General features: G+C 42.9%; 1 protein-coding gene across 1 annotated transcript in view; it reads left to right on the forward strand.

Moving 5' to 3' along the window:
• CA10 (carbonic anhydrase 10) overlaps window positions 1-27,934 on the forward strand; it is a 485,650-nt gene that overhangs the window by 361,139 nt on the left and 96,577 nt on the right. Inside the window, exon 4 of the mRNA XM_030296817.1 lies at window positions 21,640-21,825. Within this exon, the coding sequence (XP_030152677.1) occupies window positions 21,640-21,825 (186 nt within the window). The remainder of the gene's footprint in view (window positions 1-21,639; window positions 21,826-27,934) is intronic.

Consider the following 27,934-nt stretch of genomic DNA (forward strand, 5'->3'; position numbering starts at 1 on the left):
CTTGCCAAGTCACCTCTCACAACTTCTGAACAACCAGGAGTCTCGTTTCAAGGACAGGGCAAACGGATGAGCACTGCCAGTCATTGCCCATCAGGGACCTCTGGCAAGACTCTGCAGAAGGTTGAACTTGGCACAATCCATTTCTCACCTTAAGCAAACACCTCTAATTAATGCATAATCATTTCAGCCCTCTGACTCATGGAAAAATCCTTTTTTTTACGAATGTTTTCCCAAGTTACTTGAATTAACAGCAACCTTACTTCCCTAGGTAAGTCCCATTATAGATAAGAATTGCTTCAAGGGAAAAAAAATCCTGATTCTGTCTGTAACATATTTTTTCTTATCTCTGGTGTTGGAGAAATACATAAAAAATAAACAAAAGGAAGCAAACTGACACATTCATTTATCTTCCCATCTCCCCTGAAATAGATAGATTGCCGAGCAAATTAAATGTCAGTTAAGGAAACTACAGCTCAGAGACCTTGAGCCACCTGCCCACTGCCACCCAGCTGAGAGCAGAAGAGTCAGAACTTGAGCCTGATTCCAGGAACTGTCCTGTCTCCTGCTACGTCGCCTGTCCACCCCACTGGAATCAAGTTGAAGAATGCTAGTGGGACTCCTCTTTCCCAACTGGTTTTTCCCTCCAAAGCAAAGCTTCCCAACTTGTTTGGGTAGCATGTGAGGCAATCATCTGTTCTTGCATGGAGATGTGAAATTCATTCCGTCTACTTCTGTCTTCAGAACCAAATTGGTGCCTTTCTGCTGTTGGGTACAGACTGCAGAATCAAGCATTTCCAACATGCCTGACTATGGGGTCCTTGCTCTTATAGGAGCTTTCTCTATCCAGGTGGAGCCTCTTAGAGACACCCATTGTGCTTGGCTGCCCTTGGCCCCATCACCATGAAGCACCCAATTCTTCCTACACTGCATGGGCAACTCTGGATTGGCATGAATTCCTAGCAGCTTTTCTTGCCTCTGAGCCTGGGTCCTACACTGTTTTGCCGCCCAGCACTCCTGTTTTTCAAGGGAGTCCTGTTTGCCTTACCTAAAGTCTGGATCTCACACTTAGTACTGCTTGCCTTGTGGTGACCTCAGCTCCACTTCTCGGATGTGATTTCAACCATCCACTTCTAACTTTTCCAGGTGCCCATCTGTCTGTCTGGCCTGAGTCATGTCAGCTCTCTGAACCCTACCTTAGTCCCCTCCCAGGTTCCTGACTCTCTTGCTGGATTGCCCGAGCCCAACACATGCACGTGAGCGGGCGCGCGCGCACGCGCGCACACACACACACACACACACACACACACAGCTGCCTAACTTGCAAATGCTCATTAGCATTAAATGCCAAGTTTCGGGAATAACCAGCCTTCTTGGTTACAAGTAAATCAGAGATTGCTGCATTAATGCAGTAATGGAAATATAATGAAGGAGTTTATTGTCCCTGAAAGACACTATCTGCCACACAAACCCCATGGGGTATCTCCAGACGGTAAGTACAGCTTCATGCCTCTAATTCCTCTGGCCCATAATTATCTCGGGAGGACCATGACCCTACAGTTCTTCCTATTAAAAGTATATTTCCTTACAAAATGAACTGCGCTTTATTGAATCGCATCATTTTGATCACTGGAAATTGACATATTGGGCTCATTAGCCAGGAAGTTGGATAGTTAATTTATGAGGTTTCCTCAGAGTCTGTCCCAGACCACTCATTGAGGGACCTAAACAGCCCACAATGAGATGGAAGAAAGTTACTCTGGCAGAGTTGCATTATTTTGCTCTCATTACGGAGATAATGAACAGCAAACTTCCCTGGCATAGATACCGCTTCACCCCCCTTGCCTCCTCCCCCCCACCTCAAAATGATTTTGCTTTATTGCAACCCGATACCGTTTGATGGGCCAACAGTCTTATTCTGCTCATTAGCACCGTTTTTCGTTTAAAATGCTCCAACTGCTAAGATGAAAAGGCAATCTGAGGCTTTGCCTCTATCTTTAATATTTAAAACTGTTCACACAACCTTTTAAAAATCAAATATTGATGCTGCTACCTGTTGTTCTTCAGAGTACAGCAATTATCCTGCAGGCCCTTCTCGGCAAGCCTGTCTTTATTAGAAAGGAGGATGGGGATGCTAAGAAGGCATTTCTTCCCCTCTCCGTGGCCTCCCCCTTCCAGCCAGGATGGAAAGCTGGGAAGAGCACTTGGCTCTTGTTAAAGGAATGTGCTGAGGCAGCCACGCGAAAGCTCCTAGTGGGCGGGCTGGCAGGGGATCTGCAGACGCAGGGAGCATCCTCAGAGTAGACTCTGCAGAGCGGTACGGCGCCCTTGGAGCTATAGAGCCTCCTAGGCTCTCAGCCAGCTTGCCCACAGGAGGCCGGCTCCTTCAGCCTTTACTACCTAGATTTCTGGGGAACTGCGGTTCTGGGGGATGGAGTGGTTCCACACTGCCCTCTAGTGGCTGTGCCCAGAAGCAAGCAGCAGCGCGCAGCCCCCACCGGCTTTTCAGCAGTCTCACGGAGGACCCGCCCTGTGCCGGGTACTGGGGATATTTGGGAATATTGGGGTGGACAAGACACACAGCCTGTCCTCAAATTCTTCATAGTCTTTGAAGGGGAAAACACATAGGCGGATAATTAAAAGCAGTGTGTCTGTGTTATTACACATGAGCATGTTCAGCATGCCAGGGGAGTACATTACACCAGGCATGTGAAGTCTCAGGGGACCCTGAGAAGGTGACCTGCAAGGAGGAGAGGGGGTTGCCAGGCAGAGGAAAAAGAGAGGTAGCTCAGGGCCTGCGCCAGGACTAGAGTGAAGGGGTGAGCAGTTAGGAGACAGTAAGAGTCTCATTGAGATAGTCTGGACTGTCAGTTTTCAAGATGTGCATTTTCTCTTCATGTTTTTCAACATCTCTTTGGGATGCTTTCTACAAACGGTGGATTGTCACTTGTAGTATTTTCTCTGCTCAGGGTGGGACGTAAAATCTCAGTGCATTTTACAGTCTGTAGCATCTGAGATTTGAAGAAATACAGTAAAATAAGGGCTTAAATTAGGCAGAATGTTTGGGGAGGATGGAGAGGACAGGACAGGACAGCGTAAAATAAAGGGACGGAACAAGATAAGGTAGTAGCTTTATAAAGACAGAGAGAAAGAGACAGATTATGGAGGTGAAGTTTTTTTATAATTTTTGAGTGATTGCATGTCAGGGATGAAGAAGAGAATTCCTCTGAGGGGTGTGTGTGTGTGTGTGTGTGTGTGTGTGTGTGTAAACACCTGGAAGAAATGAATAAAAACGGGTTTGCTGTGAATATTTTAAGTTCTTTGACCATGAAAGAGATATGGAGAATTGCATACCAAAAACATCACCATGAAGTCACCTCATTGAATAAAATTCTGCGCATGTTTTCAATGGACCACAATGATGGAAGCAGGACAGGGAGGGGGTCTGGAAAGGGACGACATGATTTCTTTGGGCCCCTTTGGGGTTTAAGATTGCCTTCTGCATGTAGAAAACAGGAGCACAGCACTGCATTTAATTTCCTCTAACTTCTCTGGCAAATACACTCTCCTAATATCAGCCGGATCAATTGTACAGATAACTTCAGAGCCACACAGTACGTTTGTCACGGATGAGATGGAAGGGGACCATTTGCTTGCCCATGCTGGATCCCCAGCGAGCCAATTCTAGGATCCTCAATCAAGAACCCCCACCCCGTGCTGCAGGCACACTCCACAGCCCTCCCTCCATAGGCATTTTACCATATTAAGGATGCAGACTGGCTGATGTAACTGTTGCTTTCGAGCCATGAAATGGAATATCAGTTGCATAAAACGGAGCCACACATTTCCGAGGTTTTGGTTATTGCGGTATTTATTTTCTCATCCCTAAGGTGAGATTCTAGTTGGTGGTGACAGCTACTTAATCATTTGGTTGGGCTTTTCGTGGTTGCTGATCTTTAGATCTTATTCCTACAGACAAGGACTGGAAAGAGGGAGAAGAGGGATGGTGGGGTGGCAAAGGCAGTGATGGTGGACAGTCTGGAGGGGTCGGGGGAGGGCAGGGTTCTCTCTGATAAAGAAATGTGACAAATCTGGAGAATCAGTGTGGTAGGACAGAGTGTCGGCAGGAAATTAATTCTTGGGAAAAGTGTCCTTTCCTAGCATGATTTTGCGTTGTCTCAGAAGGACTAGGACAGCCGTGCACTCAAATCCTCCCTCCTTTGCTCGCTGGCTGGGGACCTCGGCAAGTCATTTAACCTCTCAGAGCCCGGTTCTCCTCATTTGTGAGTCAGAGATGGTCGTGCGCCATACTGCACAGGTTTTGCTGAAAGGTAAATGCAATGACCTTTGTAAAGCACCAGCAAAGAGCGCGTCCCACAGCCGTGTCTGGTACCTCCTGTCACAGATGCCCTGTGCGACCCCCACGCTGGGTCCCTCAAGTCTCCATCACTCCGAGAACACAGAACGGTCTCTCTGCCACATCCTTTGCACCACCTGTATTTCCCATCCCCAGTCCCTGCTGATGCTGGCCTCTATCCTGGGTATCTCTGGACATCCACATCCTCCCACCTCCGAGGTCCACTTCCAATGCCAGCTCCCGAGGGAAACATCCCTGGCATTCCTGAATGGAAGTCATTTCTCTCTCCTCAGAGCCAAAATAACAGCTCAGTGTGCAGTCCGCATGGGCTCTTCCACATACATTATCTCTGACACGTATAGCTCTGTGACCTATTTACCCTCGCTGAGCCTCAGTTTCTTCATAAAAATAGTGATCGTAAAAATAGCTGCTTCCTGGGGCAGTGGCAAGGATCAAGTTCCTAATGCATGCCCAGTGGCAGACACATAGAACTCAATAGATGGTAGTGATGTCGACGTAGTAGTATATCTAGATGTGATCTCTAGTCAGAAAATGTCATTTCCTTGGTTGCTTGCTTCTGGAAAGGATGCATGCTGTTTCTAGAAATCGGTCTCTTTTTTCATGGTCACCCCGCACTGGTTAGGCGCTGCGCTCATAAACGGCAGCAGTGATGAATCCAGTAAAATAAATGCATCAGAGTCCAATTCTGATTCTGATTAGGGACAATGTTTATTTATCAGCTTACGGCCTTAAGCCTGCCTTCCTGGGCAAGAAACATTCCTGACACTTGCAGAGCCACTGAGAAATGCAAAACATGTGAAGACTGGACCATAATGTAAAATCTCAAATGCACTGCATTTAATATGACAAGATGAAATGCTTTGGTGAATATAGAATAAGGAGCCTTCCGGATGGGAACAGGGGCTCTCTCATCTTGGGAGAAAGAGGAAACCGTGGGACGGAAGCACTTGGGAATCCTTCTGTGATCCCCCAACAAATACACCTGTGAGCAAAAGGTTGCCTGCTTTTATGTCATGTATCTTCTCTGTTTATGTCATGATTTTCAGATTCATCCAACATCTGAGGAGGAATATTAAGAGGTTCGTCATTTAGATAATGGGGCATGTTATACATTCCTAGTAAATAGGACTAGCCCATGCCTTACTGGGTTTCAAGGTCAGTAGATTCTAACTACCCAGGCGACTGTCATTTGTCTGCTCCCATGCATGGTTGCCCCACAAAATTTGTGATATGAATCACAAAGAAAGAAGGGAAGGAAAAGGAGAAGAGAAAGGAAGGGAAGAGAAGAAAAAGGAAAGGAAACGAAACGAAACGAAATGAAACAAAACCTCAGTAAATAAGGCACTGTGTTCTTGAATGAGTAACGGATATAAATTACTGGCACTATATTCCTAATTTATTCCTGGGGTGTTCAGTGCCCCTCAGAGTCCGGTACCCTCAGCAGCTACCCAGATGGCACACTCCTTCGTGTAGGGAAGGAGTTTGCATGAGGGAAAACAGATTAGAAAGGAAGACGGAGTAGGCTATATTGTCCAATATTGTAGCCACTAACTGCATGTGGCTATTGAGTACTTGAAATGCCTCAAGATCAAATTGGCCTGTGTTTTGAGTACAAAATATATTCTGAGTTTCAAAAATTTACTATGAAAAAAGAACATAAATGATCTCATTAATAATTATCTGTATAGATTACCTGTTGAAATAATATTTGGGATATTTGGGTCAAATGAAGTATATTCTTGGGGTGCCTGGGTGGCTCGGTCAGTTGAGCGTCTGACTTTGGTGCAAGTCATGATCTTGCTGTTCGTGGGTTCGAGCCCTGCATTGGGCTCTGCGCTGACAGCTCAGAGCCTGGAGCCTGCTTCAGATTCTGTCTGCCTCTCTCCCTGTCCCTCCCCCACTCATACTGTGTGTGTGTGTGTGTCTCTCTCTCTCTGTCTCTCAAAAATAAATAAAAGCATTTAAAAATGTTTTAATGAAATATATTCTTAATGTTAATTTCATTTTTTTAATGTAACTATTAGAAAATTTCAAATTGCAGATGTAAACTTGCTTTCTTTCTCTATGGACAGCTGCTCTAGACTGGCTCCTGGGTCCAACATCATACCCACCGTACCATAGCCCAGATTTAAGCATGAGATGTGATTGTCTGTAGAGCATCTTATTTCAAAATTTTAAATTTGTCTTCTTTAAAAATTATTTTGTTTACTTTTAAAATTCAAACAATGCAAAGGGCACAAGATGAAAAGTTAGTCTTATACCCCTGGCCCTCCTTTTTTTGATTCCTCTTGGTTTCTTCCCCAGAGGCAACCACCACCCTCCTCAGTGTCCTGTACAGCCTTCCAGAGATATCCAAGAAATGGTGCCCCCCAGTGTTTCCCCAGTCTCCGCCACTCCCTGTTGTCTCCCACCTGGCCTGTCTCACTTATTTACATTACTGCTGACCCTTGTGGGCATTTGAGTGTGCCCTAGAGCGTGGCACAGCTCACGGTGGACAAGAGTCCCTAAGAGCAAAGACACTGAGGGAGATAAACATTGAATAATTGACTTGCACATGAGGATGTGAGGAATGAGCAAGGGGCTTATTATCTGATTATCTCCCAAACATTTGCTATTTCTAATGTCTTTGAAAAATTGGCATCAGTGATTCTAGTATGACCGGTGGGACCAGCGACACCCACAGGGGGGAATGCTAAGAAGGTGATCTTTGTGCTCTGCTTGCTAGCACCCATGTGCCATTGTGCCCCCACCCAGATTCCCCTCAAAAGGCATTTTCCTCTTTGGAGATGAAATGACTGGAGATGGGGAGTTATTTGCCTAAAGCCTTGTGTGTCAGGGATTGAATTAAACGACATTAAGCTAGAAATAACTTTCCTAAGGCAAGTTTTAGTGTGTTAATTAAGGTGGTCTAACCTTGAATTTTCACGGTTTAGGGAAAAACAGGGGCCTGAAGACGAATCCATTCATAGCTCACTACATGTTTAGGGAGAGCGTTAATGCTATCGTCTTTATAATTATCAAAGCAACCCTTAAAGCTTGGAAGATAGGGAAATGATAAAGAAAATTACCCTGTATTACTGTGCCCCTGTCCCCAGCATTGAATATCTGACAGCCTAGGTTAAAAAGAACATCAGGAGAAACTGGAAGAGGAGTCCCACCTCAGACCCACCAAGTCAGACTGGGGGACGGAGCTGGGGACAGGCACCTGGATGATGCTGGGTATCATCCTGTCCATTTTTTTTTTTTTTTGCAACAAATAGAAATCTAGCATCATTCAGGTGCTGAGGATACAGCAGGAAATGGGAAGGGTAAATGCAAACTTGCCTAAGCTATCTTTTCCCAAAATGTATAAATATATTTAAATAAATAAGAGGGAGCTCAACCCAGCTTGACTTGAACCAGTGCAGATTACTAAGGTGGGCCCCCGGTGCACAGAAGGAACAGAGGCTTCCATGGAGGCAGTACTGCTAGAAATCAGCGGATACTATCTGGATTCTGGTTCTTTCCAATTGGCCTCTCCTTAGAGAGTCATAAAAATTGGATCCAGGCGCGCCTAGCTGGCTCAGTCAGTTAAGTGTCCAACTTCAGCTCAGGTCATGATATCAGGGTTCATGAGTTTGAGCCCCACATTGGGCTCTACACTGCCAGTGCAGAGCCTGCTTGGGATTCTCTGTCTCTCTCTGCCCCTCCCGCACTTGCTTGCTCTCTCTCTCCCTCTCCCTCAAAATAAATAAAATGTTAAAATTTTTTTAAAAATAAATAAAATTAGGGACGCCTGGGTGGCTCAGTCGGTCGAGCGTCTGACTTCGGCTCAGGTCATGGTCTCACAGTTTGTGACTTCGAGCCCCACGTCAGGCTCTGTGCTGTCAGCTAGAGCCTGGAGCCTGCTTCGGATTCTGTGTCTCCTTCTCTCTCTGCCCCTCCCCCACTTGTGCTCTGTCTCTCAAAAATAAATAAATGTAACAAAATTTTTTTTAAAAATAAATTAATTAATTAATTAATTAAAATTTTAAAAAAATTGGATCCAGATAACCAACTAACTATGAGAGGCTTGGCAGGAACTCTGCAGGCTCTCAAAGTCCTGGCAGCCTAAGATTTAAAGCAGAGTGCTGGTCCAGCTAGGGGGATTGGGAAACTATTCGTGAAACCAACATTAAGCCAGGGTCACACAGACAAGGCCTGCTTGTGGAGGATTAGGAGAAAGACAGTGAGGCAGGAGACTGTCTTTGAAATCAGTCTTTGTCCAAACTCTGACTCTTTAACCCACTAGCTGTGAGATGCTGGATGGGTCACATAACCCCTCTCTGTGACAGTTTTCTCATCCAGAAAATGGGAAGATCACACCTATCTTGCTGATTTCATGTAGAGACTTAAAATGTTCATAAAGCATAGAAAGACACGTGTAAGGCAGATTATTAAATTTAAATTTTTCTCATAATGTTAAATTGGTAAGATAATTTTTTATTGCTTATTTATTTTTGAGAGACAGAGAGAGAATGCAAGCTGGGGAGCGGGGGGAAGAGTGAGAGAGGGAGACGCAGAATCTGAAACAGACTCCAGGCTCTGAGCTGTCAGCACAGAGCCTGACGTGGGGCTCGAAGTCAGGAATGGTGAGATCATGACCTGAGCCAAAGCCGGATGCCCCACCGACTGAGCCACCCAGGTGCCCCCAAATTAGTAAAATAATATTAAATTAATGAAATCATTAGTTGGCAACACTGACTCAGACAAGTAGTACATAGGATTCACATCCAAAAACCCATATACCAAGACTATCCAGGACTATAATGGAAAAACTCACCCCAGACACCATTCTCTGGGGTCCCCCTCCCTGGGTAGAGACTGGACAGGGCTGAGGTATAAGTCAAGGGTTTCATTGCCAAAAACTATGAGTGGCAGAACATACCTAGCCTAATGTTGGCCCCTGCCATACATTCCCTTGAGGAAAACGGAGGATAAAGGGCATTATCCTTTAAAGGATAAAGGGCATAGCCCACACGACCAGACAACATTGTTCGCACCTGCTCTCTGTTCCTCTCTCCATTACCACCAGTGCCCGTCACGTTCCAGAGATGCTTTACTGCAGTGATGCTGCCTAGCATCTCTATAGAATTTGCATACCTGTTATTTGAAGAGTCACTATTGCCATGGTACATAGTTTTAATTTTTTCTTAATAATAATAATAATAGGATTCATATAATAACAAGTAGAACATGTGATCATTTCGTGTGGTTTTTCAACATTGACTCCAAGAGCCTGGTCTCTTCATATAGGAAAAGCAGACTGAGTCAGATGGACAGGATAGAGAAAGATTGGAGGAAACTTAGCCTTGCTAAGGAAGAAACTTCCATCTGCCCTGCAGGGTTAAGAGTGGTGGGTGAGATCTTGGAAGTACTCCTTCAGCCTTCCTCCACTACTCCATGTATGGTAACTCAAAGCAGAACTCTCCAGTCGGGTTCCATTTTCTTCCTTACCCACATCTCAGCCACTTCCTTCCTAACAGCCCCAACCCACAAGCTCCAAATCCAAATACTTTTCCTCTGCTTTCTTTCAAAGCTGCGTTAAAAAATAAACAAATAAATAAAAGCCTTTTCCTAATGTTCCATATCCTTTACTTTCATCTCTCAACAATTAATCCCTCCAATGTCTAATTATTACTCTGAAGTCTACACAGCATACACTGTCTGGGAAAGCACTGAGAAGAGCCCTGAATCCAGATGAATAACATCATGTAAATGGGATGTCCAGATGTCAGGCTGAATCTTCTCTAATTTTCTATGGGTTGTGGTGTTCGCATATACACACCCAGCATTTCCAGCCCTGAATCTCTGAGTCCATATGCTTGGGTACACTCAGCATAAAATAATTTAAAATAAAAACAAAAGAATAAGAGGGAAAGGAGATGTGCTTCCCAGAGCAAAGAACATTGTCAGTTGGTTGATTTCTAGTCTTGAATCTGCCAGTTTCTTGCTGTGCAGTCCTGGATAAGCTTCTCAACTTCTCTGTGTCCGAGTTTTATGGTTTTTTGAGGAAGAGGTTAGGCTTGTCTCTGAAGTCCTTTTAGCTTTGGAATCCACAGTACCCAGATTTTGCAAATCCATGTATGTGCTATGGCTGCAGTGAAGCCGTGATTTGACTCCAGTTTTTTCTGCCGTGTTGCATTTTCTTGAAGTGAGTGATGCCTCCGGAGTGCCCGTGGGAGCGAGCAGCCCACTGGCTTCTTGAATCCTGCCTTTACAAATAAGCCCTTTGGCATCTCGAGCTACTCTACAGGAAATCAGACTAAGTGGTGTTCTTAAATCTCTTAGGCTCACTAATTACATTCAAAGAAGACCTATTACACACCTTAGCAGAGTGGTCAGAGACATAAAATAGAAAACCTCAGTTGCAATGAAAGGACACCTAATTTATACAGCATGCCATCAGACCTTCTTCACTAACATTTCTAGGCACTGAGCCAACATTATGGGCTTGGCCACCCACTTGCTAAGCCAACAATAAGATAGGTAGGTGTAACCCATCTCTCAACCCCCGGCAAATAGGGGCTGGGATTTGCCCTGCCGTTCTGGGTCTAGAAACAACCAAGGGTAGGGGTGCTTTGGTATCTCCATAGGTTAAGCGTCCCACACTTGGTTTCAGCTCAGGTCATAATCTCATGGTTTGTGGGTTCAAGCCCCACATCAAGCTCTTTGCTGATGGTGCAAAGCCTTCTTGGATTCTCTCTCTCCCTCTGTCTCTGCCATCTCTCTCTCTCTTTCTCTCAAAATAAATAAATAAACTTAAAAAAGAAAAGAAGAAGAAGAGATCACCAAGGGTATTCAGGCTAGGACTAGCCAAATTGAACCCATTCTGGCATATCCATGGGGATACCATATTTGGGCTTTAACAGTTTATCCTTGATCCCAGAAGCTACTTATAAGCTATGTGATTTCCCCAAAGCTCTTTCTTATCAACTTCCGGATTTCTCTTTCAAGAGCTGTAGAACTTGGAACCAAACAGGCCTGGGCTGGCAGCACCTGGGTGGCTCAGTCAATGGAGCACCCAACTTCAGCTCAGGTCATGATCTCACAGTTCCTGGGTTCGAGCCCCATGCCGGTCTCTGTGCTGACAGCTTAGAGCCTGGAGCCTGCTTCAGATTCTCTCTCTCTCTCTCTCTCTCTCCTTCTCTCCCTCTCTCCCTCTCTCCCTCCCTCCCTCCCCTTCCCCCACTCCTGCTCTGTCTCTCTCTGTCTCTCAAAAATAAATAAACGTTTAAAAAAAATTAAAAAAAAACAGGCGTGGGCTGGAATTCTGTCTCTGCCAATTTCTAACTCTGGAGCTATAGTTAGGAGTCACTGAACCCCTTTGAACCTCTTTGAACCTCCATCTCCTTCTCTGTAGAATATGGATAATAATACCTTCCTCACATGGGCAGCGTAAGAATTAAACAAGATAATGTATGTGAAGGAATAAGTATAAGGCCTAAAATATATATAGTCACAGCTTTTATTGTGGATATTACGGCAATATCCATTAGCCTATTGTGTTCACTCATATTATAGTAGACAATCTGCTGAGTAAGACTGTATTTTAAAGGCAAGAATGCCAACACTCCTGCATTATGAGTGAAGAGAGCTCATACGCCAACTCTAAAATAAATAAATAAAATTGCCATTATGAAATTTCTGAAATTTACAGGGTCACAAGAAACGGACCGCAGCCTCTCATTGGTGGTTTTGAAGTTGCTCTCTGAGACAGTTGGACGACCATGAACTTTGGATCATCAAGGCTTCTTTTGAGCTGTAGTTCCCTTACTTGCTTCCCCTGGGTGGAGTTCTTAGCCTAACTGTACCGAGTTTCCTGATCTAAAAAGTGGCACAGCTGTGTTGGTGGGAATGTAAACCAGTGTAGCCACTGTGGAAGACAGTATGGACGTTCCTCAAAAAATGAAAAATGGAATTACCCTATGATCCAGCAATCTTACTGCTGGCTATTTACCCAAAGAATATGAAAACACTTATTAGATATATGCACCCCTATGTTTATAGCAGCATTATTCACGACAGCCAAACTATGGAAGCAGTAAAGTGTCCATCGATAGATGAATGGATAAAGAAGGTGTGTGTGTGTGTGTGTGTGTGTGTGTGTGTGTGTGATGGAATATTATTCAGCCACAAAAAATAGTGAAATCTTGCCATTTTCAACACCAGGGACAGAGCTAGAAAGGATAATGCTAAGCGAAATAAGCTAGTCAGAGAAAAACAGATACCATAGAATCTCACTCATACATGGAATTTAAGAAACAAAACAAATCAGTAAAGAAGAAAACAGAGAGAGAGAGAGAGAGAGAGAAACCAAAAAGCAGACTCTTCACTATAGAGAACAAACTGATGGTTACCATAGGGGAGGTGGGTGAGGGGATGGGTGAAACAGGTGAAGCGGGTTACGGAGTGTGCTTGTGGTGATGAGCACCGGGTGTTGTATGGAATTGGTGAATCACTATACTGTGCACCTGAAACTGAGATAACACTGTATGTTAACTACACTGGAATTAAAACTTTTTTTTTTTCAACGTTTATTTATTTTTGGGACAGAGAGAGACAGAGCATGAACGGGGGAGGGGCAGAGAGAGAGGGAGACACAGAATCGGAAACAGGCTCCAGGCTCCGAGCCATCAGCCCAGAGCCCGACGCGGGGCTCGAACTCACGGACCGTGAGATCGTGACCTGGCTGAAGTCGGACGCTTAACCGACTGCGCCACCCAGGCGCCCCAAGGAATTAAAACTTTTTAAAACATTGGCACAGCATCCGACCCAGTCCTCAGAATTCGCGGGGCATTCCTCCTGCCTTTCTTAATGAACTGCGTTGAGAATGCTGTAGCTTTTATGTAAGTAAATGGTCATCTCTTCCTTTTACACAATTGGGATTCTGTTTCCTCTCAGCGACACCATTTGTAGTGTTAACATTTCCATTTAAGCTGTAGGGAATTATTTTTGAGTATATTAGAGGAGATTCAGGTCAGGCCGCCTCGAGAGAGCATATAAAGGAAATCTCACACGAGCTTTGTATCACACCAAGCAAGTAACTGCTTCTTGAACCTTTTGGAATTTCTGAAGGTAAGGTTTACTTATGCTTAGCTGTCCTCAACTAACATCAACCCTATAGGTGTGATCTCCATTAAACCAAAAAATCTTCTATATGTTTATTTTGTGAATTGGGTCTTTAAAAATATATATACTTCCTCTCTTTTTTTCCAATCTGGAAATAGGAACTTAAACAAGAGGGACTTACAGCAGAATTGTCTCTGAATTCCCTTCCAGACTTAAGGATAAATTTACCTTGTTGTGCACATAGCTTTTGACAAAGCTTTCCTTTACAATTCTTCTGTAATTCAGACATACATTATTTCAAAGTGGCTCTCCTTCCATGTGACTGAGGTTTGTTGAACAATTTAGGACAGCTGAATTTTTATATTATGTGATGTAAAAGATATATTTATTCCATATACCAATGTGTTGGTATAGTATCAGCATGACTGTTTGGTTAAGATAAATGTGATGGTTAATTTTACATGTTAATTTGGCTGGGCCACAGTGTCCAGATATTTGGTCAAACATTATTCTGGATGTTTCTGTGAGGGTGTTTTTGGATGAGACAAACTTTTAAATCAGTGGGCTTGGAATATATCGGATTGCACTCCATAATGTGGGTGGGTACACCCAATCAGATGAACACCAGATTAGAACAAAAACACTGGGCATCCCGGAGCCAGAAGGAATTCTGTGGCAGACGGCCTCTGGACTTAAGCTACAGCAGTGGCTCTTCTCTGGTTCTCCAGCCTGAAGCCCACCCTACAGAATTTGGACTTCCCATTTACATCTTACTGATTCCTTTTCTCTGGAGAACTCTAACTAATACAATAAACAATCCCAAACACCCTCAGCTCTCAACCACTGTGGGGTTCCTACACTATCAACTCATATTTAAAGAAGACCTGTCATATTGCTAAGGTAGTCAGCTGTGCAATTTAATAATCTCCAGCAGCTAAAAGCACAGGCTTTAGAGCCAGAAGTATGTGGGGCCAAGCCCCGGCTCCCCAACCGATGGGCTGTTTGCCTTTTGGTGGAAAATCACCATAGGGGCCTGGAAGGAGTGGGAGGCCTCCACTCCACAGGTGGGGTGAGCCCGATATCTTCTCATCTAAGGGGAAGCAAATGGCATGGGTCTAAGTACCTTACTTGTTTGCTGCTGGGTTTGGTGAGGGATACACTGTGATAATTAATTAAGTTCAGGTTCAGAACTTAGCATGGTATCTGACACCAAACAGGGGTTCAAACCAAGATGGCGGCTATTGTGAGTAAGATCATCACTGACTGTCAAAGAATCAAACTTCTCCTTACCCCCAAAACACACTGACTGAATTTATTTCCCTCTAACGCAGCAGTGCCATCAAAATAAAAGAGATGAGCCCATTAATAACAGGACCTGGCCAATCATGAGCTGCTACAAATCTCTGCATTTGCTCTGTGAAGACATCCAATTTTACAAAATGAATAACCTGAGGGTTTTTTTGTTTTGTTTTGTTTTGTTGTTTTGTTGGGGTTTTTTGGGGTTTTTTTGTTTTTGTTTTTGTTTTTGTTTTTTTTTTGGTTTGCAAAAGAACACATGGCTTTTAGAGGTTTTCAAATTATCAAGATAATACTGAGTGACATACACTCTTGACAGGCCTCTCTGTGGAACACCTGTCACCTGCTTCGTTCAACACATATAGCTCCACCCTGTCTCAAACCAGTGTAAATGCCTGCAGAGGAGGAAATCAAGGGACTTCCCTGACCTTCAGATTTCTCCAGGTCTCCTCCCGGGAAGAACTTCAGCAGCAAAGTGTTCACTCCAGGCCCCTATTTTCCTGAAAAAAAGAATCTCGCTGTCTCTGTACCTGCCTAAGTCCTGCAGTTACAGACTGGAGGAGAAATCAAAATCCCAGCATAGCTAGCTTCCCTCTGAAATGGGCTGAGATGCTCGCATTTGCTCACATCAAGACTATTAGACTTGGAATCCGGAAGACCTAGCTTTGCCACCACCGCCAGTTGTGTGACCCCAGATAAGTCACCGAGCCTTCAGCAACCGCACTCACTTCCCTCACTTGCAAAATGATTATCGCTTCCACCTCTCGCCTCATTTTGCAGTGGATTAAAACAAAACGTACAGGAGAACCAGGAGGCAGCCAGAGGCAACCGGGATCTCCCCTGCTGCTTCAACTTTTCTATGCAGCTCTGCTCTGCTTCCTGGTCTGCGTGAGACAACTTTTTCTAACATGCCCTGCACCAAAGTAGTTCATTGGAAACACTGTAATTAGCATTCCAGTTAAAATAGCACCATTGCAATGTTAATTACTACAGTGCAGATGTACCATTAGATATCATACATAATGTTGTCAAGCCTTTATTTTTAAATTAAAGTGCAACAAACCATACCCTGGTTACACAGCTTTTTTTGATTAATACAAATTAATGTTATTTCAGTGTCTAGGGAAAAGGGTGGGGACGAGGGAGTGTTGCATCTATCTGGAACAACGCATAGGCAAATGGGAGAGTTTCCTATGGATTCCCCATGACTTCCCTCCTCCACTCTGGTCTCTACATGGTGGAGAGTGTGAGCTCTATGAGGGCAGGAACTGTACCTGGTTTCGCTTCCCATGCCAGCCTCAGCTCCTAGCACACAGTTAGAGGCGTTGATTATTTTCTGAATAACTGACAAGAGGAATGAGTGAATGAAGATAAAGCAGTGTAAGCAGAAGTAGTAGGGGAAAAGAGTGGAGGAACTGGAAGGTACCGTGCCTTATTTACTCCTGATTACCCCCGTTTTGTGTTTGCTGTGTGGCCTTTAAAATGATCCTGGGGGCACCTGGGGGGCTCAGTCGGTTGAGTGTCCGACTTCAGCTCAGGTCATGATCTCACAGCTCGTGAGTTCAAGCCCCGTGTCGGGCTCTGTGCTGACAGCTCAGAGCCTGGAGCCTGCTTCCGATTCTGTGTCTCCCTCTCTCTCTGCCCCTAACCCACTTGCATTCTGTCTCTGTCTCTCTCAAAAATAAATAAACATTAAAAAAACAATTTTTTAATGATCCTGGATGCTTCCTCGCCCCCTGGAGCGTTAAAATCCAAAATGAGGAGCAAGTGAAGCATCACAGAGCAGAAGTCAGTGGAAGTCCTTCAATGTGATGTTTTGCAAGCAAAGCTGTATTCCACCAGGCCCTGGGAAGTGGGGAAGATCAGCAGGGGTCCCTCCACATCCGAGAGGTGCCCATGCATCAGTCAAAAGGGAGGGAAGGAAGAGAATGAAAATGTTGGGCTGTTACAGGTATTATTTATTTCATTCTCAGAGCTCAGGAGGGAATTCTTCCCCAATTACTTTTTACTGTGGTCAAATACACGTATAAAATTACCATAGTAACCATTATTCTGTATACATTTCAGTGGCATTCAGTACATTCACTTTGTCATGCAACCGTGACCACCACCCAATCTCCAGAACTCTTTGCATCTTGCAAAACTGTCTCTGCCCATGAAGCACTAACTCCCTGTTCCTCTCCCCCCAGCCCCTGGCAGCCACCATTCTCTTTTCTGTCTCTACGACTCTGACTACTCTAGATTCCTCATAGAAGTGGAATCGATTTACATTTAAAGTAATTACTGATAAGGAAGGATTTACTTCTGTCATTTTGATGTTTGTTTTCTGTATGCATTATAGTTTTCTATCTCCCGTTTTTATAGGGGAGATTTTCTTATCTCTACATTACATTTCGGGAAACTGAGGCTTCAGGAAATTAACTGAGCCTCCCAAGGTCACCAAGAGGCAGTCTGGGAATCTTTTGACTTGATTCTTGAATCAAGAGTCCTTGATTCTTCCACCTGCTATGTGCCAATATGTTTTCTAAGTCCTGGGAAAATGCAGACAGGCATGCAGTCCCTGCCTTATTTCAATGTGCAACAGTTTACTTAGGAACATGAGACAGACACAGATGGAAAGATTTCTAGAAGTGCAGGAAGGCCCTAGATACTTGCCTGCTGGGACAGAGCATATAGCCTCTAAGAATTCAGAGCAGTTCCTCTTACTCTGCCTCACATACATAGGTGCCCAGGGGTGTTACCAGTTGAATCTCATGGTTCTGTTCTCCGTATCATTTGAAGAGAATTCCAGGGATCCAGCTCTGCTCTGTGGGATCTACTCTCCATAGTAGATGGATTTGGCAATGGATAGTAAGCACTGTAATCGTGTGTACACCATTTGACCCAGAATTTGCCAAGTGAAATACCCCTAGATTAGTAAAAATATTTATCCATAAGGAGATTCATTGCAAATCTATTTTTGCAATAGTGAAAAAGTGAAAAGGCTATAAGATTCAACAATAAGTTATGTATTTTTTGCAGTGGAGTATTATGCAACCAATTCAAAATGATAATACAGAACAACAGGCTCATAACCTGGAAATATTCATGTTTGTGAAAATTATATATACTTATATAATATATATAATAACATGTGATATGTATATATTGTTAACTAATAAATAATATGTTTGTATATATAATATGTATATAATTATTTGTGCATATAAAATATATGCAATAATTATATATAATATTTATTTACATATTAAATATGACATTTGTCTATTATGGTATAGCATATCATATATTAATATGCAATTACTATAATTAATATAATATAGTAATATCAATACTGTAATCAATATAATTACTATAATATACACTAAATATTATAGTATATTATTTATATATTAATACAATTATAATTGATATATGAATGTAATAAATATATATTAAATATATATTATACTATAGTGTTAATATATTGATGTTATACTTACACATTATAATAATAATATGTATTTATCTACACAAACTCATATATACATGTGTATGAAAAATCACTTATCTGAATATACAGACACAGCCATAAGCCGATCCTGTTAAAATATGGGTATATATAGTTATAAATATGAAGGGTATATATACCAAAATATGAGTGGAAATATATAAGTATGAAGAATATAATACCAAAATATGAGGTAATTGTGGAATTGTAGCTGAATTTATTTCCTTGAGCCATTCTATATCTTTCTAACTATACATAATATCTGTATATTATCTTAATTTTAGAAAAAGTAAATTTTACTTAACGATGAATGCAGAGTCAAACACAAACCTATCTAACCATTTTACTGCAAAAAAAATCACGAACTGGGACATGAAAAAAAGACAAGTTCTTATGATCTCATATCGACTACATATACATTTATTTTTGACGGGGGTTATTTGGTTACAAAGAATGGAGAACTTGAGAAAAAATAAATTTATTGATGAGATGTAAAATATCTGAGAAAATGCAGCTCAGGCCTCATGAAGGAACCGCAAACAAGGAGGGGAAAGGGTTTCTGAAGGTCAAGTAGTTCTGTCTCGATGCATGGTTTCCTCTGTCGCTGTTGGTACATCTGCTTCTCTCTCTTTTCTCTCTGTCTGACCTTCAGCTACCTAGCAGGCTGAGTCTCTGGCCCCCATGTGACTTTCCAGTTCAGGTACTCAATACTGCCAGGCACTCAACAGTGTTTCTGTTGATAGTTCCAGATTCAGGACAGGGAAGATCATTGCTTTAGTGTGTATTAGTTAGCTTTTGATACATAACAAACTACCTCCAAAACTTAGGCACTTAGAAAACACCTGTTATTTAGTTTCCAAGTCTGTGGGTCTGTGGGAAGTTCCTCTGGTCTGGGCCAGGCTAAGCTGACCTTGGCTGGAGCAGTCAGCTGACAGGTCAGCCATGGAATGGCCAGTCTAAGATGGCCAGTCTAAGATGGCTGGGATGACTCTCTTCAGTGTCATGTCACCCTCCAGCAGGCTAGCCCAGGCTTGTTTATGTGGTGGTCTCCACGTTCCAAGAAGGAGTGAGAAAATATGCAAGAACCCCAAAGACCTCTTCTTGGAGCACACATTATATCCACTGTTGGCCAAAGCAAGTGACAAGGCCAGCCCAGAGTTAAGAGGTGGAGAAGTAGACCCCTATCTTGATGGGAGCAGCTACAGAGTCATACTGTAAAGAGTGTAGTTACAGGGAGGGGGAAATTCTGCTCATTTTTGCAATCTGCCTTTTCATCTTCCAGCTTCCAATGCTGACATGAGCTCCATCTTGTACCTGCAGCCTATTTACATCTTTCCACATAGCCCCAGGGGTTGGTGTAGCAGGGAGAGAGAGGGACTGGAGACACGTGCATATATTTTTCACTGTTTCACCCTGGAAGTGATGTTCGTCATGTCTCCTCACATCCCATGGCCAACACCAGTCACATGAGCTCCACCATACAGCAAAATAGCAGAATAATGAGTCAATGAAGTATTTAGTTGACATTACTGCACCGTGAGCAATCTACAAACCCATCTGATTATTCACAAGGCTAATGTCAGACAGGTTGAGGGGCAGGTAAGGATGGTTCTGTAGAGAAAATATATGAAAATTGTGACTAGTGAAGGTATCAGACATTACATGAAGCCCTTAAGGAATCCCTAGGGCAGAAACCTAGGCCCAAAGGAGTCAGAGTAAGCAGGAAGAAAATCCAATTATCTCAGCCTCTGAGGGCCCAGAAGCGCTCCATTCAGACCCATTCAAAGTCTCCTTTAAGCTTCATTCTGCTCCAAGAGCTATGTCGACGCAGGGCACTAAGGCAGTAGAGTCACAGGTGGGAATCAAGGTTATCGGATCAAGTATTGAGAGGTGCTAAGTTAAGAAAATGAAGCTGAATATCAAATTCAAAGAGGGAAAAGGGAAAAAGAACACAAAGCAGTAAGGTGAGCAGCTGGAGAGGCTGAAGCAAGACAGAATCAGAAGTGAAGAAGGGAAATAGGGAGCTTATATTAACTTCTTTAGCTTAGCACTGGATTCCCAAGCTCTGAGAAGGCATCAGCACTCACATTCTGTGCAGCGTCTGGTGGCAGGGGCAGGAGAGTGACCTAACAGACACACTGGGCAGCACACTTGAGACTTGAGACCATAGCCTTCAGCGTCCCACTAGGGTTGCTCCTTTTTACCCATTTTGATATCCTTGTCTCTCATTTGGCCTTTGTGGCATCTCTAGCTTTCTCCAGTGTCTCACACCTGAGATCTTAACTTTCACAGTATCTCTACATTCCAAATATTTATGGTAAGAGTGGCAAGTTATTTTTTGAAGTTTTAGTTTTAATTCCAGCATAGTGAACATACAGCGTAATACTAGTTTCAGGTGTACAATATAGTGATTCAACAATTCCATATATCACTTGGTGCTCATCATGACAAACACACTCCTTAATCCCCATCACCCATTTCACCCATCCCCCACCCCCTCTCGTAATCATCTGTTTGTTCTCTATAGTTAAGAGTCTGTTTCTCGGTATCTCTCTCTCTCTCTCTCTCTCTCCCTCTCTCTCTCTCTCTCTCCCTCCTTCCTTTGCTCATTTGTTTTGTTTCTTAAATTCCACATTTGAGTGAAGTCATACGGTATTTGTCTTTCTCTGACTTATATTGCTTTGCATCATAGTCTCTGGCTCCATCCACGTTGTTGCAGATGGCAAGATTTCTTTTTTTTTATGGCTGAGTTATATTCTGTTGTCCATTTGTACCACATCTTCTTTGGTACATTCATCTATCAATGGATACTTGGGCTGCTTCCATAGTTTGACTATTGTAAATAATGCTGCTGTAAACATAGGGGTGCATGTATCCCTTTGAATTAGTGTTTTGGTATTCTTTGGGTAAATACCCAGTAGTGTGATTGCTGGATCGTAGGGTAGCTGTATTTTTAACTTTTTGAGGAACTTCCAAACTGTTTTTCATAGTGGCTGCACCAGTGTGCATTCCCTCCAGCAGTGCAAGAGGGTTCCTTTTTCTCCACATCCTCGCCAACCCCTGTCGTTAACAGCAACAAGTTATATTTTTTATGAGGTTCAGTGTCCTAAATATTAGTCACAGTTGCTGAGGTCTCCATTGAGTTCATACCTCAAATTTATAAATTATCATGTGATCATAGATGTGGTTTATACCTCACGGTAAGTAACACGTAAACTAGGTAGGGCAGGAATGCTCCCCAGGAGACTGATGCTCCATTCTCCACATGTGGACTTAACCTAATGTGTTCCCATCCAGGGGAGGCAAAAGGCATGGTCTAAGGACCATGCTGGGTTTGGTGAGAAATGGGAAGAGAGCCTTGCTTGACCTGTTGCACATTGCCTTGCAGGTGAGTGGGACCATGTACAACACTGGAAGACACGTGTCCCTGCGCCTGGACAAGGAGCACTTGGTTAACATATCAGGAGGGCCCATGACATACAGCCACCGGCTGGAGGAGATCCGACTACACTTTGGGAGTGAGGACAGCCAAGGGTCGGAGCACCTCCTCAACGGACAAGCCTTCTCTGGGGAGGTATGTGGGGCTGTTGAAGTACTATAGCTGAGTGCCAATTAATAAGGTTTGGTGCCTATTTATATCCAAGGTGGGATAACAGATGGAAAGCTTTCATTTAAATCTGTGAAATGAGAAGGTCAGTGCCTCCTTTCTCCATCTGTCTTTTGCGAAGCCTATAAACGTGCTTCCAGTGTTTTCCAGGAAAGTCCACAATGAAACTGGGCATTTCATTCTGAGACATTGGTGCCCCTCTCATGCCTCATGCCCTACAGTATATCTGGAGCATCATTTTAACCCCAGACCCTCACCTTTCATGCACACCTTCCCTCACACCTATCTGGACCATCATCTATGCTCCCATATGAGAGCATGGCTTCCATAATTCTCCCTTCTGGCAGACTGGGTCTTATTTGCACAAAACTATAATGTACCGTGAAACAAATGTCAGACAACTAAATAGTCTGCCTGACTTTCTACAGATTGGAAATGTCATTGTATGCCACCATTAATGGTGAGTATCACTGTGTTCCGCCATCAACCCAGAGAGAGTTCAGGCCACAGCAGTGAGCCAAACCAGGTTCAATTATAGGATGAAAGTTATACTTTAAACAGATGTCATCTGACATCTTGACAAGTGGGGTGTAGTTAATTTGTCCCATTTAATTTCTCTTACGCTTGAGGGTGGTTATCAGCTAGGGGTCAGGGGTGCTTATATGCTAAATATCCTGTAACTATGTTCTGTTTCAAAGTCCTCAGTAACCGATGTCAAGAAAGCTTTGAAATAGCAGAAGTAGGTATCTCATTATCGACTTGGTCTTTTTAATTTTGTTTTCAGTCAACATCATTTCTAGAACTCTCTTTGTTTTTAATATAGCAAGATCATACACTGAGAAAGGGAACCCAACTTTAATGAGTCCGGTGGCCATATTTTAATGACTGTTCAAAGTGGGTCAACTGAGAATCTGCCTAGGCACTCTGCTTGATATCAGGGATACAAAGATTTAAAAATTAAAAAAAAAAAAAAAAGACAAAGCTCCTACCACAGAGGAGCTCAAAGGTTTGATTCATTCATGCAAATCATTATTCAAATCATTGAAACTATTAAAGTATAGTGCCCTTCTGTTCTGGAGGTGTACAGGGACCCTGGCCAACTCACAACTCACCTGAAGGGGTCAGGAGAAGTCCCAGAGGAGGTTCCCTCTGAACTGGACTGAGAAGAGAGGCAGTGTAGGATCATTTATAAGAACATCAGCTTTGGAGTCAAAGAACCTGGGTTTGTACCTCCTGCTTTAATGCACACTTACTGGGTGATCTTGAGATGGTTTCTTGATCTGTTTGAGGCCGAGTTTAGATACCTCTCAAGGTTATTTTGGAAAATTAAGTAGGATTCCAGATGTAAGGAACACTTGGAGCACTCAAGAGTGGATAACAACAAAGATAAAGTGGGAAATGCGGGACTACTAAGGGCACCAAATGTGTCAGGGCCTTGCTTATTGGGGAGGCGGCTGGTAGAGATCACTTGTGATCGATTAGTAATGGCTGCAGGAGGACAGGGTTGAGCAGGCATGAGCCTCCTTCCTGGATCTGTAGGGAAAACATGCTAGGATCGATTAGGGATGTCTGCCAAAGGCACCTTAATGGAAAAACTCCCTGGAGTTTTAGATTCTGAGCTAGAGTTTAGCAGGGAATGTGATGAAAGCAGGGCGAAAATCCACGAATTGAGAGTGACTAGAGACTGCCAGTCTGAATTACAGACTATTCTAAATTAGATAAATGCTTCCTTTTTAAATACATATTATTTTAATATTTATAACTATTTTATTGTTGGCTTCCTTGCTCATTTATTTGCTTTTATTTCTTTGCCTTTCTCCCTCACTGAACTGTTCTATTCTGATCCTTATCTAAAAATTAATGTATTAATGAATTTATGAAATGAATGAGTGAAAGTCTGTAGGTGGTTACTTGGCCAAAATCTCTACGTTTTAGCATTCCTTAGAATTGCTCTTTTTCTTCAATGTGTAATAAGGGTGCTTTATACTTTGTACGGACACTACAATTTTGGAATAAATGAGTGTTTCCAGAATCCTTAAGGGAAATATATCACAATTTGATCTCTCAGAGTATTCGTTTTCCTAGAAATCCCAGACCACAGGTATCAGACACTCCAAGGAATCTGCATTTTTAATGCCCCAGGAGAGTCTGATTATTAGGTTTGTGAAGCACTCTCTCAGTAGTACACTCAGTGAATAAAGCATCTAAACAGGGGCGCCTGGGTGGCTCAGTCGGTTAAGCATCCGACTTCAGCTCAGGTCACGATCTTGCCGTCCCGTGAGTTCGAGCCCCGCCTCGGGCTCTGGGCTGATGGCTCAGAGCCTGGAGCCTGCTTCCGGTTCTGTGTCTCCCTCTCTCTCTGCCCCTCCCCCGTTCATGCTCTGTCTCTCTCTGTCTCAAAAATAAATAAACGTTAAAAAAAATTTTTTTAAAAAAGCATCTAAACAGAGTTGCAAATCAGAATTAACTGGGGAACACTGTCAAAATATTTACATTTGAACCCTTCCCTAAGGCAATTGAATCAGAGTCTCTGGGAGTGGGGTCCAGGTATGCGCATTTGTAAAAAATTCCCCCAAGAGATTTTGGTTAGTGACCACTGTGCCAATTTTAGCTCAGGCTCTGCCTGAATTACCCTGGTTTTCTAAACAATGAGGACTTAATCAATAAAACCATACTGCACAAAAATTAAAAAGGGTACCCAGGTGTCATTGCAAATGGCAGAGCTGGGGTGCTTTCTAGGCTGGTGGGATTTGGGGGAACAGCTTTCCAAGCAGGACAGCCATACACAGCCATTACCCCAAGGCAAGCCAGAGTATTGGCCTCAGCATAAGTACTGTTACACCTTGTCCTAGGCAGACCACATCATCTGTGTTACAATTCATTCCAAACCCCTCAGTATGAGTGGTCTCTAAACCGGTGTGGATTTAGGTGCAAGAAATCAGAACGTTGGAAGCATCAAAACGATGTCATGTGGCTAGGTATTGGCTTTCGAGATATTTAAAACAGTTTAGTGAACAAGAAAAGTCTGGCATCTTCTCTGTGATGTAAAGGAAAAAACTTAGGGTCCATGGATGAAAGTCCTGGAAAGATGGAGTTCAGCTAAATAAATATGTGTTCTAACAATGAGAGCTATCCATCGATGGAATGAGTTTGCCTCTGAAAATAGTGAATTCCCATCACTGGAATTATTAAGCATGGAGTGGAATTTGAGGACTTCATTAAAGTGACTCATATCCCAATGAACAAGTAGACTACTAGCTGTCATGCATCGTCTAGTGCTGAAATTCCACACAATCTATGATTTCCTTATAGAAAAGGTCCTCCAGTCGGATTCCACTGAGTGTTAGCCGCAGTTAAAGTAATTATGTCCCATCCTGTAGGTTCATGTCTTACTTTTATTTTGTGCTATGTTCAAAGCTACCTTTGGTCTCTGTTTCTGGCTATCCTCTGAGAGGACCCAAGTAGACACTTCTCGCAACAGAGCATGTGTTTATTTTGTTGACAATGAATAATCACATTGCCATCTGTCCCATCTATCATTGCTGATCGTGATAAGTCAATTAATGCCAGGCATTTTCCTTGGCACAGCACAACAGTCGTTATCTGAAGAGCTGTAGATTAATTGCAGTCTTGTCTAGTGAGGTTATTGTAATTGATGGTAATCATTTGCTTTGTTTTATAAAGCTGCGTGGATGTACGACACAGTCAGCAACTGCATTTTTATAAAAATTATTCATGTCCTACATGGAGAACTCCTGGATGCCTTGTTGGGGGTTGGTGATAAATGAGCATATTCAGGGATTCAAATGTCTCAATTTTTTTAAGAAGGGAAAATTAACCGTTTTTAATAAGTAAGACCCTTAGCTTGCTAATCATGTCTAAGTGGTTAGATTAATGTCCACTATAGAGTAGGGTATTTATGAAAAGAAACAAATACATTAACCAGGCAAAAGATAATATTTGAAAAGAACCCTGTCTATGGATCAAGTTCTAGTAGTGAGGCTAGACAAAAAGAATCTTTCTTATCGAGTGCAGATTGGAAATATTCATTTTAAAAATCTTCCTTAAGCTCTTCTTTCCAGAGAAGTAAGGGAGCATAGGGAGATTCCTACCAGCCACTTTACAGGATACCTGTACCAGATCCTCCCATTTATTTCATCTACTCTTCACCTGCCTCTACTGCCTCTGCTGTGTGCTGAGCTCCACAGCCCAGCTTCTGCCCAGAGAAGCAGACAGTCTATTGAGGGATACATATAGTTAAAATACAGGGTAACATGGGTTATATTTGAGGATTGTCCTGGCAGGAGATTATGAAATAGCCCTCTCAGGATGTGTTAAGGAGAGGATGGATGGACACCTGTGTGGCCTGACATAGTTGCTGCTCCCGTGAAGGTGAGGCAGAAAAACATGGCAGCCGTTCCAGGCTCAGCCTCTTGAGTCACTGATTCGGCCCAAACACATCTGAGCAAGGGAAGCAGTCCACAGCTATTGCTATGGTAATGTATATAAGATTGTTTAATTAAAAGGGGGAATAAAAGTCATATGTTTGTTTGTTTGTTTGTTTCCTATTCTGAACCAGAGTAGGGAAAGCAGTTATCTCCGTGCAAACAACTCAGAAATGCAGGCCCTGTCCCCTTAAAGGAATGGATTATTTACCTTCTTTAGAGACTGGCTTCACTAAAGACATACAAATTTGTAGTAATAAGCAACACCAAATTGTCCTGAAGTGTGCTAGAGTATGAAAAGTGCTGAGGATCACATAACTGAGAACCAGGACCCCGTTAGGTATTGAACATGGCTCGGGGGGGATGTACTCAGGCAATCTAATTAGCACTTTGCTGGGAGGCTGGGACCTCCTAGTAGAGATGTTCATTGGTGCAAGTGGAGTTTTGAAGGGGAATGAGAACTAGGATGTTTAAGAATAACAGGTACATGGTAATACGTATGGAAGAGCTACTTGAGTGTCATGGTAAAGGTGTTTCCTCTGTCCTGAAGGCCAGCTTTATCTCACTCTGCCTCATTCCAGCACAGCCCTACCCCCCGCCAACCCCCATAGCATTCCAAGCCTCCTTCCCTCGACTGAGCCAGGAACGTGTTATTTCCTTTCTTGACTTCCAGAGAATCCTCTATATTTATTTACTTCAACAGTCCATAAACTGTAGCCCATGAACCAAATTCAGTGGTGTAGCTAAGAATGGTTTACATTTTTAAAGGATTGTTTTGTTTGTTTGTATGTTTGTTTGTTTATTTATTTTGAGAGAGAGGGAGGGAGGGATGGAAGAGAAGCAGAGAGATAGAGAATCCCAAGCAGGCTCAGTGCTATCAGCACACAGCCCAACGCAGGGGTTGAACTCATGAACCATGAGATCATGATCTGAGCCGAAGTTGAACACTTAACCAACTGAGCCACCCAGGCGCCCCTGGACTGTTTTTTTGAAACAGAAGAAGAATATGCAACAGAGATCATGTGTGGCCTGCAAAAGCCAAAATATTTACAAAATATCTGGTCTTTTACAGAAAAATGTTGCTGACCCAATCTATTATGTTGCCCATCACTGTAGATTTTATAACTGTTCACTCTCACTTGTCTTGGAACTGTAGTTCTTTGTTGATAGAGATTGTACCTGATCATCACTGTATTCCTAGCACCTTGGACATTGTCTAACACATGAGGGCAGATTCAGTAAGTGTTTACTGAATGAAAGATAAATGATCTTGGTAAACTCCTCAAGGGCAGGGACTTTTTTTGCTATTCATCTTGTATACCATACACCTAGCACAGTACCCAACATACAGTGGGTGCTTAATTGATGTTTGTGGAATGAGTCATTCAATCATTGAATCCATAACTCAGTCGACTATTGGCTCCTAGGAATTCAAAACTCATAGGCTTTTCCCCTGGAATTTTGGATGTGTTGTCTTGTTGACTATACCACAAATATAAAGCCTCATTTAAATTGAAGATGGAGTGTTTCAATAAAGGTTGTCCAAAACATCAAATTCTATTAGAAACTGGAAAAGAGGAAGAGTATTTTAGTTCACAGTAGCCACTAAGATGTATTCTGGGCTTTCTTTG

This window comes from Lynx canadensis, chromosome E1 (genome assembly GCF_007474595.2).
Source record: "Lynx canadensis isolate LIC74 chromosome E1, mLynCan4.pri.v2, whole genome shotgun sequence".
NCBI classification, from domain to species: domain Eukaryota; kingdom Metazoa; phylum Chordata; class Mammalia; order Carnivora; family Felidae; genus Lynx; species Lynx canadensis.